The following is a 12951-nucleotide window of genomic DNA, read 5'->3' as shown; positions in this document are numbered from 1 at the left end:
CTGGGGCCCTGAGCTGGTGAAGACGGGCCCCTCATGCTGCCCTGAGCAGCGCACAGGCAATTGGCCTAGTTACAAGTTAAGGTCAAAGCAGATTAAAGGGGAGCCTCATGGCCGCCTCTGCCCCTGCCCTGCTCCCTCCCTCCACGCACAGGACCATGGCAGCCAATCGGAGCCGACATCCCTCCTGGAAATCAGCTTTGGGCCCCTTTCCAGCCAAGCGGCCTCCTCCCGTCGGCTGAGTCCGACGAAAGCCCTTTTAAAAGGGCTTAACTGCAGCTTCTCAAGTGCTCAATGCGAGGATAAAAATTAAGGCTCTAATTCTAGAAGGTAAGTACAGCATGGATCAGAGGGAGCGCTGGCCACTTCTTCCAGGCAGCTTCCCCCACCCCCAGGCCCCCCACCCGCCATCCTTAAGTCGGGCCTGCAGACCTCTGCCAAACGCTAGCTTGCAGGGTCTTGCTGGAGAAGCCTGTGCAGGGGGTGATGCATGCCAGTGGTGGTGTATCAATGCTGCCAGAAACCCGGCCAGATCAGCTGGCATGAAGTTACCCATCTGCTCCGGGTGAGCCCTGCAGGGAGTGCACAGGAGCTGGGTGGGCAGCTAATGGCAGTAATGCCCAGCATTAACCCAATCAGCAGGCTGCACTGGGGCATCTTTCGTCCGAGGACCAGACTCCCTACCAAGCGACCCCGATGGCCATCCAGAGTGACTCTGGATTTACACCAGGGCATGCGAGGGTACAATCTGATCTCGCATCTCAACCCACCCCATAAAAAAGGGCAGCTACATCCCCCTACGAGCTACTAAACTCATAGACTTTAGGGCCAGAAGGGACCACTGTGATCAGCTAGTCTGACCCCCTGCATATCGCAGGCCACAGAACTTCACCCACCCACTCCTGTAACAGACCCCTAACTCTGGCTGAGTTACTGAAGTCCTCAAATCATGATTTAAAGTTCAAGTTACAGAGAATCCACCGTTTACACTAGTTTAAACCTACAAGTGACCTGTGCCCCACGCTGCAGAGGAAGGTGAAAAAACCCCAGCGTCTCTGCCAATCTGACCCAGGGGAAAATTCCTTCCCGACCCCAGATATAGTGATCGGTTAGACCCTGAGCATGTGGGCAAGACTCACCAGCCAGACACCAGGAAAGCATTCTCTGTAGTAACTCAGAGCCCTCCCCAGCTAGTGTCCCATCACCGGCCGTTGGAGATATTTGCTGCTAGCAGTCGCAGATCTGCTACATGCCATTGCAAGCAGTCTAATTATACCATCCCTTCCATAAACTTATCAAGCTCAGTCTTGAAGCCAGTTAGGTTTTTTGCCCCCACTACTCCCCGTGGGAGGCTGTTCCAGAACTTCACTGGTTAGAAACCTTTGCCTAATTTCAAGCCTAAACTTGTTGATAGCCAGTTTATATCCATTTGTTCGTGTTCACATTGACACTTAACTTAAATAACTCCTCCCCTCCCTGACATTATCCCTGTGATGTATTTAGAGAGTAGGGCCCAGCTCACCATTGTGCCAAGGCCCCTTTATGCCACGTTGATGGGAACACCCACCCCCCCCCCCTGCATAAAGGGGTTTGGCTCACTGGAGCAAACTCTGTCCTAGCCCTGCTCCCAGCATCCAGGACAGCACAGGCCTTGGGGAGGGAGCGGGAGGCACTGCCAGAGCGCACTGCTACAGGGAATCACATGAAGCAAAACCTAAGTTAGAGCAACCCCGGGGCTGCTCTAACTGATATAATGGGACCATGCCATCCCCAGGCTGTGAGAGTGAATAGGTGACTTGAAACCCCCTTTGTCCCTCCCTGCTCCATTCCCACACTCCACTCCTTGACACACCAATAGAGAACTGGGACGCTGTGGTGTAAAAGGGTTAAATGGTGTGTGAGAAGGAAGCCCTCCCGAATCCTCTTAGTGCCAGACCCGAGCACGCTAGAGACAGGTGTCTCAGTCAGAAACTCATTGGGATTTTTTTTAGTGCCAAACTTTAGTCCAATGATACAATAGAAGGGGGAAAATAATCCAAGGGGACAATACATTGATTAACACTTGAGAGACCGAAGGTTCATCAGCCATAGATCACGGGCACCCAAGCCAGCCGCTGCGGGAAGCAGCTTTTATATAAGGGCATCCTAGCTCCATCTGACCCCAGTTCTGAGGGGGCCATATCAGGAGAGTCCACCCCAGCTCACAGTCCCGGCTCTGAGAGGGTGACTGGAGGGGGAGCTGCTGCTGGGTTGGGTTGCTTCTGTTGCTAATTCTCAGCACCAAAGCGTTGCTGGGGAGCGTCGCTTTGAGCCAAGTATGGCTCTTCAGCCAGACCGTGGTCAGTGTACCCCTACTCACTGACGAACGTTCACGCAGATAGGCCTTTGCCTGCCGGGAGGCTGGAGGAACGGCTGCTCCTCAGCCAGATCCCCACATTCACATGCAAAGAAGGGGAGTCACTGCATGGCTGCAGCTCATTTGGCAAGTGAGGAAGGATGGATCAGTGGTTAGGGCTTTAGCCTGGCCCTTGGAAGACCCAAGTTCCCTTCCCGGCTCTGCCACAGACTTCCTGCTAATAGTTGCTTTGTGCCTCAGTTTTTTATTGACGTTAACCCAGGGGGTTTCAGACACCAATAAAAGTTGGCGTTCTGGGCGAGAGAGCAAGTGAGTTCTTTGCTCTGAGCTGATTCCCATCCCTAGGAGACGGGCGACAATGACATGGCATGTCCCCCTACACCCCATAGTTCCAACGTAATTAGCGAGTGTACAGGGTTTGATTTGCGCCCAGGTCTCATAAAGCACTCCTGGAGCGAGACGGTTCTGCAGAGCGCCACGCCATGGAAAAGGCAGCGGGACACCTGGCTCCTCATGGGAATTGCTGGCAGTGGGGACGGGCTCAGAACTCTCACATCCCAGCTGCTGCGCCCAGGGCCCTAGACCAAATGGCACCCCAAGCGAAGAGCGTCTTTGGCACCCTCCCTTCCATTTGTTACACTTTGGCGCCCCCTAAGCCCAGCACCCCAGGCTGTCCCCTGCCCCTAAATCCAGCCCCATCTGTGCCTTTTGTTTCCCCAGGTTTTCCAGCGGCGGGAGGATGGCTCGGTGAATTTTTTCCGCGGATGGGAAGCATACCGGGATGGATTCGGGAAGCTGACTGGCGAGCACTGGCTAGGTATGCCGCTCCAGCCCACTGCACAGGGGCTAGCAAAACCATCGGCCTAGGGTCCTTTTAAATTCTCCTTGGCATGTTGTGGGGAGAGGGGCAGGGGTTGCTTTTCTCGTCCATGGTGTTTTATCTTGGGAGAAGAACAGAAAAGTCCTTTGATGAATCAAACCAGCAGCTGGGGAGGGGAATGGGGGTTGCACATGTGGGCTGGACCCACTGGGATCCACAGTGCTAGAGAGCACTGGGGGAAATGGGAAAACACACGGTTCCTCCTGGCAATAGCAGGGACCTGGGGCAGGGCTGGGGCCCAATCTGGAGACAGCAGGAGTGGGTGTATTGTGGCTAATAGCAGCCCACTCCCCTTTCTGCGGATATGAAGGTGGGGCGGGGAGGGGAGTGGGGAACTGGAGACAATAGGATGCTGTGTGAGGTGGCTAGATACCTTGTGCCCAGCGCCGTGTGGCTGTCACTAATCCGCTCAGCAGAGCCTCCTACTCCTGAAGCATCTTGAGCTATAGGAGAATCCCCATTAGCAGTACAGGGCCTAGGACACAGTCAAGCAAGTCCGACTCCAACACAGAAAGCCGGCCTAAAAAACTCAGGGCTAAATCCATCCCCGAGGTAACTATCAAAGTCACAGCATTACCTCGGGGTGGGGCAGAGTTTGGCCCCCTGGGGGCATTGCCCAGAGACTCTAGGTTATGGCCCAGCGGAGACAAGAAAAGCCAACCACTGCAGGCAGTACCACCCCCTACATCCTACAAGAGCCTGTCAAAGGGACTGGCCTGTGCTCTGTGCCAAGGCGCTGGTATTGCCCAGGGAGCTCGCAGCCGGCAGGCAGGGGGCCTGGAGGTAAGGTGGCATTGCAGGGATCTCACTGCCAGGCAGCGGGGGCGCAGGAGGAAGGAGATGAGCCCAGCAGAGGCCTCTGGGGTTCTTTGGCTCTCCCTGAGGCTGAGGAAACGGACGCCAAAAGCCTCACAAAGGGCGAGGCGAGCTGCTCAGCAACCAGCACGCTCAGCCCAGCCCCTCACTAGCCATCCCTGCCGCACGGGCACCCAGGCACGGTTGGCATCCTGATGCGAACGCAGAACAGGGTGGCTGCTGTGCAGTGGGGCCCAGGGCTCTCCACCTCCACGGGGGGGTGGCGGGGGGTGCGCGCGCTTCTGAATCTGGTTAGGGCCAGGGGTGCTAATCTGAGGGCTCCCCCCGCAGGAGGAGCTGCTAATTAGCGTGTTAAAGGGGCTTGCTCTGTGTGTGTCTGGCTGTCTGGGGGGTTAATAGCAGCTGATCAATGAAGGGCTGGGGCGGGGCTGCTGGTTCAGGAGAGAAGAGGCAGGCAGAGGAGGGGCAGGCGGGAGGGAATCAGTAGCAAACAAGCCAAGGGCCACACTTGAGCTGTGGAAAGGGGGCGCTTGGCCTCCTTTTCTGAACAGCAGAGCAAGGCTGGGGCTGGGGCTGGGGAGAAGGTGAGGAGGCAGAGTCGCCATTGGCTGACAGGAAGATGTTAAGTCTCCCAATACAATTGCAATTGTTTGAGCTTTTAAAACCAGCTCCTGCTAACGCAGCGCCGGGTTGTCTTTAAAGACCCTTCCCCTCCTCCCCCCACTCATTGCTCAGTGAGATGTCAGGGCAACCCCTGAGGAGTGCCTGCCTCCCCCAGCTCCTGCGGGCACAGCCCCCTGCTGCAATCCATGCCCAGCGCTCCCTCCGGGACAGGCCCGAGCTCAGCGGCTGAAGCCAGGAGGTGCGGTGTGGGGGCCCCTCTCCCCACCCCAGGGCGTGGGTGGTGGAACTCACCAGGTGCTACTAGACCCTCCGCAGCGCGCACTCTGCTCCACAGGGTGAGCGCGGCCTCGAATCCTGGAAAACAGGCCGAGGAGGGAACGGGAGAGAATTGAAAGAGACCCAGACTTACCTTGGGAAGTGTCACTTATTGCCACTGACCGCTCCTGAGACATTTAATTGAATACCCTCTTCGTTAGTCGGGGAGCCAACGGGCTGCAGAGCTCCCCGCATGTGCCTGCGTGTCCGGGAGAGAGGATCTGCTCCCCAAGCCAGGACTGACGTGCAGCAAATCCCCATCCTTCACCACCCTGTAGGGACTGTTAGCTGTGGTGGATCCTTAACCTGACAGGCTGAACTCAGCTGGATGAAGGACGCCTCGTCTCCGGAGATGAGGAGCAGCCTGTTTGGGGGAGCCCCGTTTGCTCCCTCTGCCCCCCAGTCCTCCTCCCCATCTCCCCTTTCCGGAGGGTCCCCCCGGGCGGGGCGATGGCTGAAGCGTTCTGCTGTCTGCCCAGCATTCATTACTCACCTCAGCTCCGTGGTGAGCCAGGTGCCCGTGCCCATGACTGACTCTCCTGCTTTGCCGCCACAGGGCTGGCGCGGCTCCACGCCCTGACCACGCAGGCCAGCTACGAGCTGCGCATCGACCTGGAGGACTTCGACAACGGCACGGCCTTCGCCCAGTACGGCACCTTCGGCGTGGGCCTGTTCTCCGTGGACCCGGAGGAGGACGGCTACCCAGTCACCATCGCCGACTACTCCGGAACAGCAGGTCGGTCTGCGCTGCTCAGGGGTCGCTCCCCGGTCCCCACGCCACCCAGAGCAGATTGCCTGGGGAGAACGGGGTGGGAAGGGGAGATGAGGCCTTGTTTCTGCGGGGCTGTGTCAGAGCCGGCTGCAGCCAGACCCCTCCCTGCTGTCGCTGCCTTGAGCCCCACAGCCTCGTGCCTTTGATGACCCCCGACCTTTGCCATTCATTCCATATTGCTACAGGGAGGAAACCAAGCTCAGACCAGCCATAGGGAGGCCTGGGATAGCGCGTGGGGTGGGGGTGGAGGGAAGCTGTGGGTCAGGAGTGAGGTACATCAGCAAAGCATTTGGGAGCCTAAAAGTGGACTAGCAGGGGGAGCAACTGGTCGGACCTGAGGTGCATTTGCAGGACTGTAGCAATAAGGGGAGTTTGCACAGCTTGTTGGATGTGGGTCTCCTGGATCTGCTCAGCCGGTCTCTCTCTCGCGTCCCTGACCTCCAAGGTCTCTGTCGCCAGGGCAGACCCAGAGGGCAGAGAGGCAAAGCCGCTCCAAGCAGCTGTTTGCACCAGAGCCGCTCACTGCGCTGGTGCAAACTACGGCTTTGCCTGGGGCCTCTAGACAAGCAGCTCAAAGCAAAGCTGAGGCCTGACCTGCGCCCGCTCGCCTACGTAGCCGTTAAACAAGGGAAGCTGGCTTGAGGCTGAATCTAGGGGATGCAGGAGGCTGAAAAGCAGGGTCAGGGGGGCGAGCGGGGCCCAGCAGGTGCTTTGCTGAGGGCGCTCTCCCCTCCCCCGGCAGGAGACTCCTTCCTGAAGCACAACGGCATGAAGTTCACCACCAAAGACCTGGACAACGACCATTCGGAGAACAACTGCGCCGCCTTCTACCACGGGGCCTGGTGGTACCGCAACTGCCACACCTCCAACCTCAACGGGCAGTACCTCAAGGGCCACCACAGCTCCTACGCCGACGGCGTCGAGTGGTCCTCCTGGACGGGCTGGCAGTACTCCCTCAAATTCACCGAGATGAAGATCCGGCCTGTCAGAGAGGAGAATTAGCCTAACGGCGCGACCCCTCCCCCGCCCCCTCTTTCTCCCCCTCCCCCTCAGCTCAGTGTTGTCTTGTCCGTGAGTCAGGGGGCAGCCAGGGTGAAAAGCCCCTCTGATAATGCCCCGCTCAGCACCAGGACAGGGGGCCCAGCCGGAGCCCCCTACCAGGGGAGGGGTGGCTCTTCCCCCGAGGATGCGTCTCAGGGGAGAGGCGGTCGCTGCCGCCTCCTTGCTCCAAGCGCCTCCAAGGACACGCGCCCCCCGGCGGCGGAGTCGGCCCTCCTGCGTTTGGCCTCCCCCCCTCCAGCAAGCCAGCGGCACCCTGGGCTCAGGTGTGCGTAGGGATGGGGAGCGGCACGGACCTGCTGGGCCTTGGCTTGTCATTTCAGGGCAGCTCCAGCGAGGCGGCAGGTGAAAATCCCTTGGTAAAGCCAGAATCAACCCACCCGACAGTCCCAGGAGGCAGCAGCTGCCCTGTAGTTCTTGATGGGCTTTGCCAAGGGGGTACAGCAGGACCGAGAAGGGGAAGCCATGGTGAGGGCAGAACCCAGGAGGCCCGACTCCCAGCCCCTGCCCGAAATAGCAGCCGGCCCCATAGAAAACACCACCCCGTGTTGATTCCCTGCACTGAGCTGGGCTCCGAGCACATCCAGAGGGCTGAGCTGGCAGGTGCCCCAGCTGACGCCGGAAGGGTGGCATGTACAAAATGCAGCCCCAGGGGGCTCAGCAGATGGTACATGAAGGCCGCAGAAAGGGGACAGTGCAGATCCTGCACAGTTCTTCGTACCTACCCTGGGGTCACTGGAGCTGCCTCCTTCCCACCAGCCACTCGCTCTCTGGCTCCAAGGCTCCACTGGTGATGGGGCGTCAGGTCTCCAGCAGGGAGGAGGGTTGTATCTGTCCGGGGCAGGGGATGATACGACACCTTTCTGCTGGGGTTTAGCCCAGGTGTGCCTCTGGATTTATGAGCAATTCCCCCTCCCATTCAAAACAGCCCCGCATCCCAAAGCCAGTTTCTGCTGCCGCTCGCCAGCTGCAGCCCCTCACCCTGTGACGTTCCCATGTCCAGCAACGACTAACACCCTCCTGCAGTCTGCCATCCAGGCGCGGGGGGGACCACAGTAATTCAACCTTGGAACTGAGATGGAGGTGACCCCAAACAGTCCACCAGCTCTCCCAGCCCCATTGCTGCCCTATGGGGCTCGCTGGATCACTACACGCCACGTGGGTGCGCTTGGCACTGCGCACCACGCAGCCCTGGGGCTTAGTGACCCGGAGAGTATTGGCTGGACCCCTCAGAAGGGATGATTGGCACTGCCCCATATCAGCTGTGTTGGCCAAGGTGACGGGGCAAAGCTCACGACTGCAGCTTTGGAGGTGGGAGGGCTCCAAGCGGGTAGCCAGCTGAAGCTCCCAGGCGACGCTTAGGGGATACGTTTCATGGAGTCTTTTTGCCAACCAAACCCACTCGGAAGGGGGCGAACCCAGCCCCCCTTTGTGGAAACGTGACCTTAGCTCTACGGTAGCTGTGCCCTTCCCCCAGCTCCTTCGGAGGCTGGCTGCAGGAAAGAACAGCTGGTTCTCCACGGGGGAATCCCTGCCCCTGTCCTGTAGGTGCAGAGGACGGGGAGCTGCCCTTCATTGCCAGCCCACACGAACCTTGCGCTGGCTTATGCACCTGCCGATATTCAAGCCTTTCGTTTCTTCAAATCCCATGAAGGTTTTGCAACCACCCCCCCCCAAAACCCCTGAGTCAGGCGTTATATCTGTGAGGCGTGGCTAACCGTGTCGTGGCCCCATCCCAGCGGCTGACCAGCCCGGGCGGCGTGCCGTGCGACAGAGGGACTCCAAGAATCCTCACCCTCTGGGACGTCACGGAGACCAGGGAAGAGCAAAGAGGATTGAGAGGAGCGCGTAAGTCACAGCCAATTCTCCCGCTCCCTTGTCAAGGAGGCACTTCACAGCCCAAGCTGTTCAGCGTCAAGCCAGATGGTCAGCAGCAGAATCCTTGCCCAGGTTTCTCCGGGCCCAATCCCCCAGCATTCAGGGCTTTGCTTTGTTGGTAGCACTCTGCAGAAGCCACGGTGCAGGTAGACATCCAGCTGCTTACAACGAAAGAGAGGGGAGGGGCGAATGGGAACGCGCCTGCTCCTGACTGAGATGCTGAGGATGGAGCAGAGCTCTGCCAACACAGGAGGACTCCATCCCGATCTGCTGTTTAGGAAAGAGACACAATCAGGCTATATTCTGTCTGTGCTGGACTCTCTAATGGTAGGGCGTGCCGCTGAACGCTGTGGTGTAAAAGGGTTAAATGGTGCGTGAGAAGGAAGCCTCCCCTCCCCCCAACCCCCTTAGTGCCAGACCCCGAGCACGCTAGAGACAGGTGTCTCAATCAGGAACTCATTTGGATTTTGTTTAATGCCAAACCACACAAAAATGCTCAAAGCCTTCCAGTTTGTGTGGCATCACTCTATCTGGAGACACCATCCCTGCAACTCAGTGGTGCCAACGCCCCCTGCTGCTGGCACTTGGCAGCATCATTTACAAGAGCAGTGCGAAGAAGTTTTGTGCTTTGCTTGTTCTGACTTCACACGCCTTTGCGTTTCCCTCCCACCACTTGTCAATGCCAGAGAATCAGCCTGGCCCGTAATTTCATGGCTGTGTTCTTTTTACTCCTCTTCTGCCACTGGCCAGCAGTTACCTGAGCAGCGATCTGACGGATTTCAACAGAACCAGGTGTGGGCTCTGAGGCGTCTAAGAAGAGTAGCCCAAGGGCAGCTGACTCTTCTTTGTAGGACACTCTGGTAGGCAAGAAAACAGCTTGATTTAAAGGGGGATTAGGGCTGTAAAGCAGGCATCCAAATCAGAGTTCTTAAGCTTACTAAAGCATGGGGCATTTCGTTACCTCTGCGGGGGCTGCCTTCTCCCCCATCCTTGGGGCAGAGCGTTGCTTTTGGCCTTTGAAAGACACCAGGTGTCAGGCACAGGGGAGGTAGTGGTGTTTTTTTTTAAATAGTCCTTGAGAGAAAATGCCCTTAGACCCTCCTCACCCAACCCCTCTGCAAATTACTCTGGTTGGTTGCTGGACAAAAGGATTCAAAGGATACACAGCCCAGGGTCAGAGCACTTTGTGCTGGGCTTGTGGGGAGCGGGAGGAAAGGAACATAATTGGAAGGATAATGAAATTCACTACGTTATTGTTCACTGTGTCTACTGCAGTCGATGGAGGCTGCAGTGCACCAGGTGCTGCGCTGACACATAGTAAGTGTCTCTGTCCTGACGAGCTCACAGTCTAGACCAGACAGACAGTGGGTGAGAGGAAGGAAAGCTCAAACTATGCCCACTGTACAGATGAGGAGCTGAGGCAGAGTGATTACGTGTGTTTCGGGCTGTAGGATCCTGCAGCCATACAAGCAGCAGTGGTGGATTAGAGATTTACGCTTCTCTCCACATTAAAAAAAAAATTCTCTGTAAATCTGTAGGTGAACTAACAGGGAGCCTTTGGGGAAAGTTTTTTCACAGTGAGGTGATTTTCTTGAGTGGTGTGTGTTGGCGGGGCAGGGTGCATTATACGTTTGGGATTATTGTGGTTTTCCCTCTGGTGGAGTCCAAGTTTCCATACTGAACATCTGAGGCCTGTCTGGGTCCGGCTGCCTCAGTTCAGTAGCACCTCTGTTGCTGTGAAACCCACCAGCTTTAAAATACGTCTTTTCCTTCCACCCAGACGGCACTGGACAGAGGCTTGGCAGAATTCGATTTTCATTGCTTTAGAACGGTGATGGCTAAGATCAAGGGTTATTTTTAAGATCTATTTTAGATGATCAAATAGATTATCTAATATATGGGAAATTATCTGGAGGGGAGGGTTAGACAATTAATGAATGACAGATGTTGAAATTCAAAAAGTTAAAACTTCACCGCCATTAAAACACAAGCTGTCAACATCACACATCAAAATACACAAAGATCCTTCAACTCTAAGAAGTTCTACTTTGTGTATCTGTAAATTTCAATGACCACCACTGGAAACAGTTTCTTCTCAGTTTGTGTGGGTACAGTGAAATTGACATTTACTGCGACATTTACAGATACACAAGCTAATCCTTCCCAGCTTAGCTATACACTTGCTGTACAGAGCTGCACACTGGCTGGGTTAGATTCATTAAGCAACATGACATCAGTTCAGACCCGATGTCGACTTTTATTGCACAAGGAAAGACCTAAGCTACCTACCTAAGGGTTATGTACGCTTCCACCTTGACCTAAACTGCCTGCTGGAGAGGGGAGGCCAAGCATTGCCAGGGAGCAGAGCTAGAGAAGGGACTGTCCTGGTGGAGGGGAATACTGTGAACGTTTCTCAGTTGGTTTGTTTTTTATTTCACTGGAACAAAACTGTAAATAGTTTTTATAGCATTTGCCTTCAGGACGGATGGGAACTCCTGGCTACAGACCCAGACTGTCCAGCCAGCTGCCAACCTGGGAACGTGGTAGCACTCAAGGAACTTTGCTCAGTGGGGGAAAGAGGTGTGTTGGCTTCCCGTGTTTCCTCCCGGGGCCATTCTTCCTGGGGGTCGGAGAGGGTGAAAGTTGTGTGCTGTCCGGCACTGGGCACTTTGGGTAACTGGCCCTGTGTCACCCAGGACTCCTTAATGAGTTTGTTTTGAATTGCATGAGAGGTATTTAATACAATCAGAGGCCCCAGGATTCCCAGGGATTAGCTCTAAGAGTGCACGGATCAAGCTGCAGCCTGGCATTAGACTAAAACCTGTCTACGATGACACCTCCCCTGGAGAGAAGCAGGAAGGGGGTGGGGTCTGGGAAGGGCAGGACAATTGCAGCTAGACACCAGGTGCTGGGCGAAGGAGGCAGATGGTGGGCACTGCCGTGCATACAATGCCCCTCCAAGAGCTTCCTAAGGGTCTGTGCAGCCTCCAGACCTGCAGCGTAGGGAGGCTCAGGCCTCCAGCTGGTCTGGAGCAGTGCATGGCACGCTGACCAAGGGCCCGGTAACAGGGGCTCAGGTTAGATGGGAGCCCCTTTAACCGACGCTTGTTGGATTGCTGCCTTTGGCTCCTGCCCCTTAGAGAGTCATGCAGGGCTGGCTTTGGCCTTTGGACGGGTTTTCCACGCTGTAGGGGTTGGCCTAACTTCACCAGCCAGAGGACACGGACGTGTTTCTAGGCAGGTGCCCCACCCGTGCCTGCCCTTCACACGGCCAGCCCGGTGCACCCGGGGCGGAGCTGGGGCCACAACGATGTCCGTTCAGGTCTGAGCTAGTGGACAGGTCGTGTTGTTTAGCAGTACAATGAAGTCTAGCTCGTGTGTGATTGGTGTCAAACGCTGTACATGTGGACTTTCTAAAACTCCTTAATAAAAGGAACTCATCACTCTGTATGCCCGGCGTCTGGGTCTCCATCCACCTCCAATCGCGCCCCCCTGCCCGGCCTAGGTTATTTCCGGGGGGCTGTCAGCGCTGGGAGCAGCTCCTGGCAGCGAGCGCTGCTGGCTTTAAAGAGAAATGGTTCTGCGGAGCTGCTGCTGCCTGTCTCCCTTTCATGCCAACCCCAGAGAGGGCCGGGCCCAGGTATCTTTCTGCTGCCAACAACTTAGAATTACCCCAGGGCCGCGCTCCCAGCTAACGCCCCACACGGCCCTTGCGTGCTCCTTTCCCGTATGCCGGCTCTCGCCACCCGGGTCTCCGCACCGGCGCCAGCCTCCAGCGGAATTTACCACACTGGCAGGAGGAAGTGGCTTCGCTTTAAGAAAACGAGGACTAATTACTGCCGTCCTGGCAGCCTTTCCCGCCCTTGAACTTGCTGGGAACCCATCTGCTGCACCTTGGCAGCCGCTCTGAGAGAGGAGCAGCTTCACCTCAGAGGTTAAACGAGCATATTTGCTTTTCTAAATATAAAAGCCCAGATCATTTCTACATGTAGGGTCTTAAAGGGACAGCTCCTCGCCCAGTGTACAGCAGATAGCGCTGAAGACATCAATGGAGCTTTGCTGATTGACTGTAGCTGAGGGTCTGGCTCCAAATTTGATATGGCTCTTATGCTTAACCCTCATTTGGGTGGATTTCCAAGCCCTTCACAAGAACGAGCTGGGTCTCTCAGCCCCTCCGTGACACAGGTCAGTGTTAACATCCCCGTTCTACAGATGGGGAAACCGAGGCACAGAGAGTAAGTGACCTGCCAAGGC

The 12951-nt window shown here is 56.5% G+C and overlaps 1 protein-coding gene across 1 annotated transcript in view; it reads left to right on the top strand.

Annotated features, from left to right (window-relative positions):
* FIBCD1 (fibrinogen C domain containing 1) overlaps window positions 1-7020 on the top strand; it is a 57543-nt gene extending 50523 nt beyond the window's left edge. Inside the window, exons 5-7 of the mRNA XM_024193091.3 lie at window positions 3074-3170; window positions 5545-5724; window positions 6503-7020. Of these exons, the coding sequence (XP_024048859.1) occupies window positions 3074-3170; window positions 5545-5724; window positions 6503-6762 (537 nt within the window). The 3' untranslated portion in view covers window positions 6763-7020. The remainder of the gene's footprint in view (window positions 1-3073; window positions 3171-5544; window positions 5725-6502) is intronic.
* Window positions 7021-12951: the final 5931 nt, after the last annotated feature.

The sequence above is a fragment of the Terrapene carolina genome, unplaced genomic scaffold (assembly GCF_002925995.2).
Source record: "Terrapene carolina triunguis isolate 2854851 unplaced genomic scaffold, T_m_triunguis-2.0 Scaffold238, whole genome shotgun sequence".
Lineage (NCBI taxonomy): Eukaryota > Metazoa > Chordata > Testudines > Emydidae > Terrapene > Terrapene triunguis.
The sequence above is the reverse complement of the archived record's forward strand: the minus strand, read 5'-3'. Positions and strand labels throughout refer to the sequence as shown.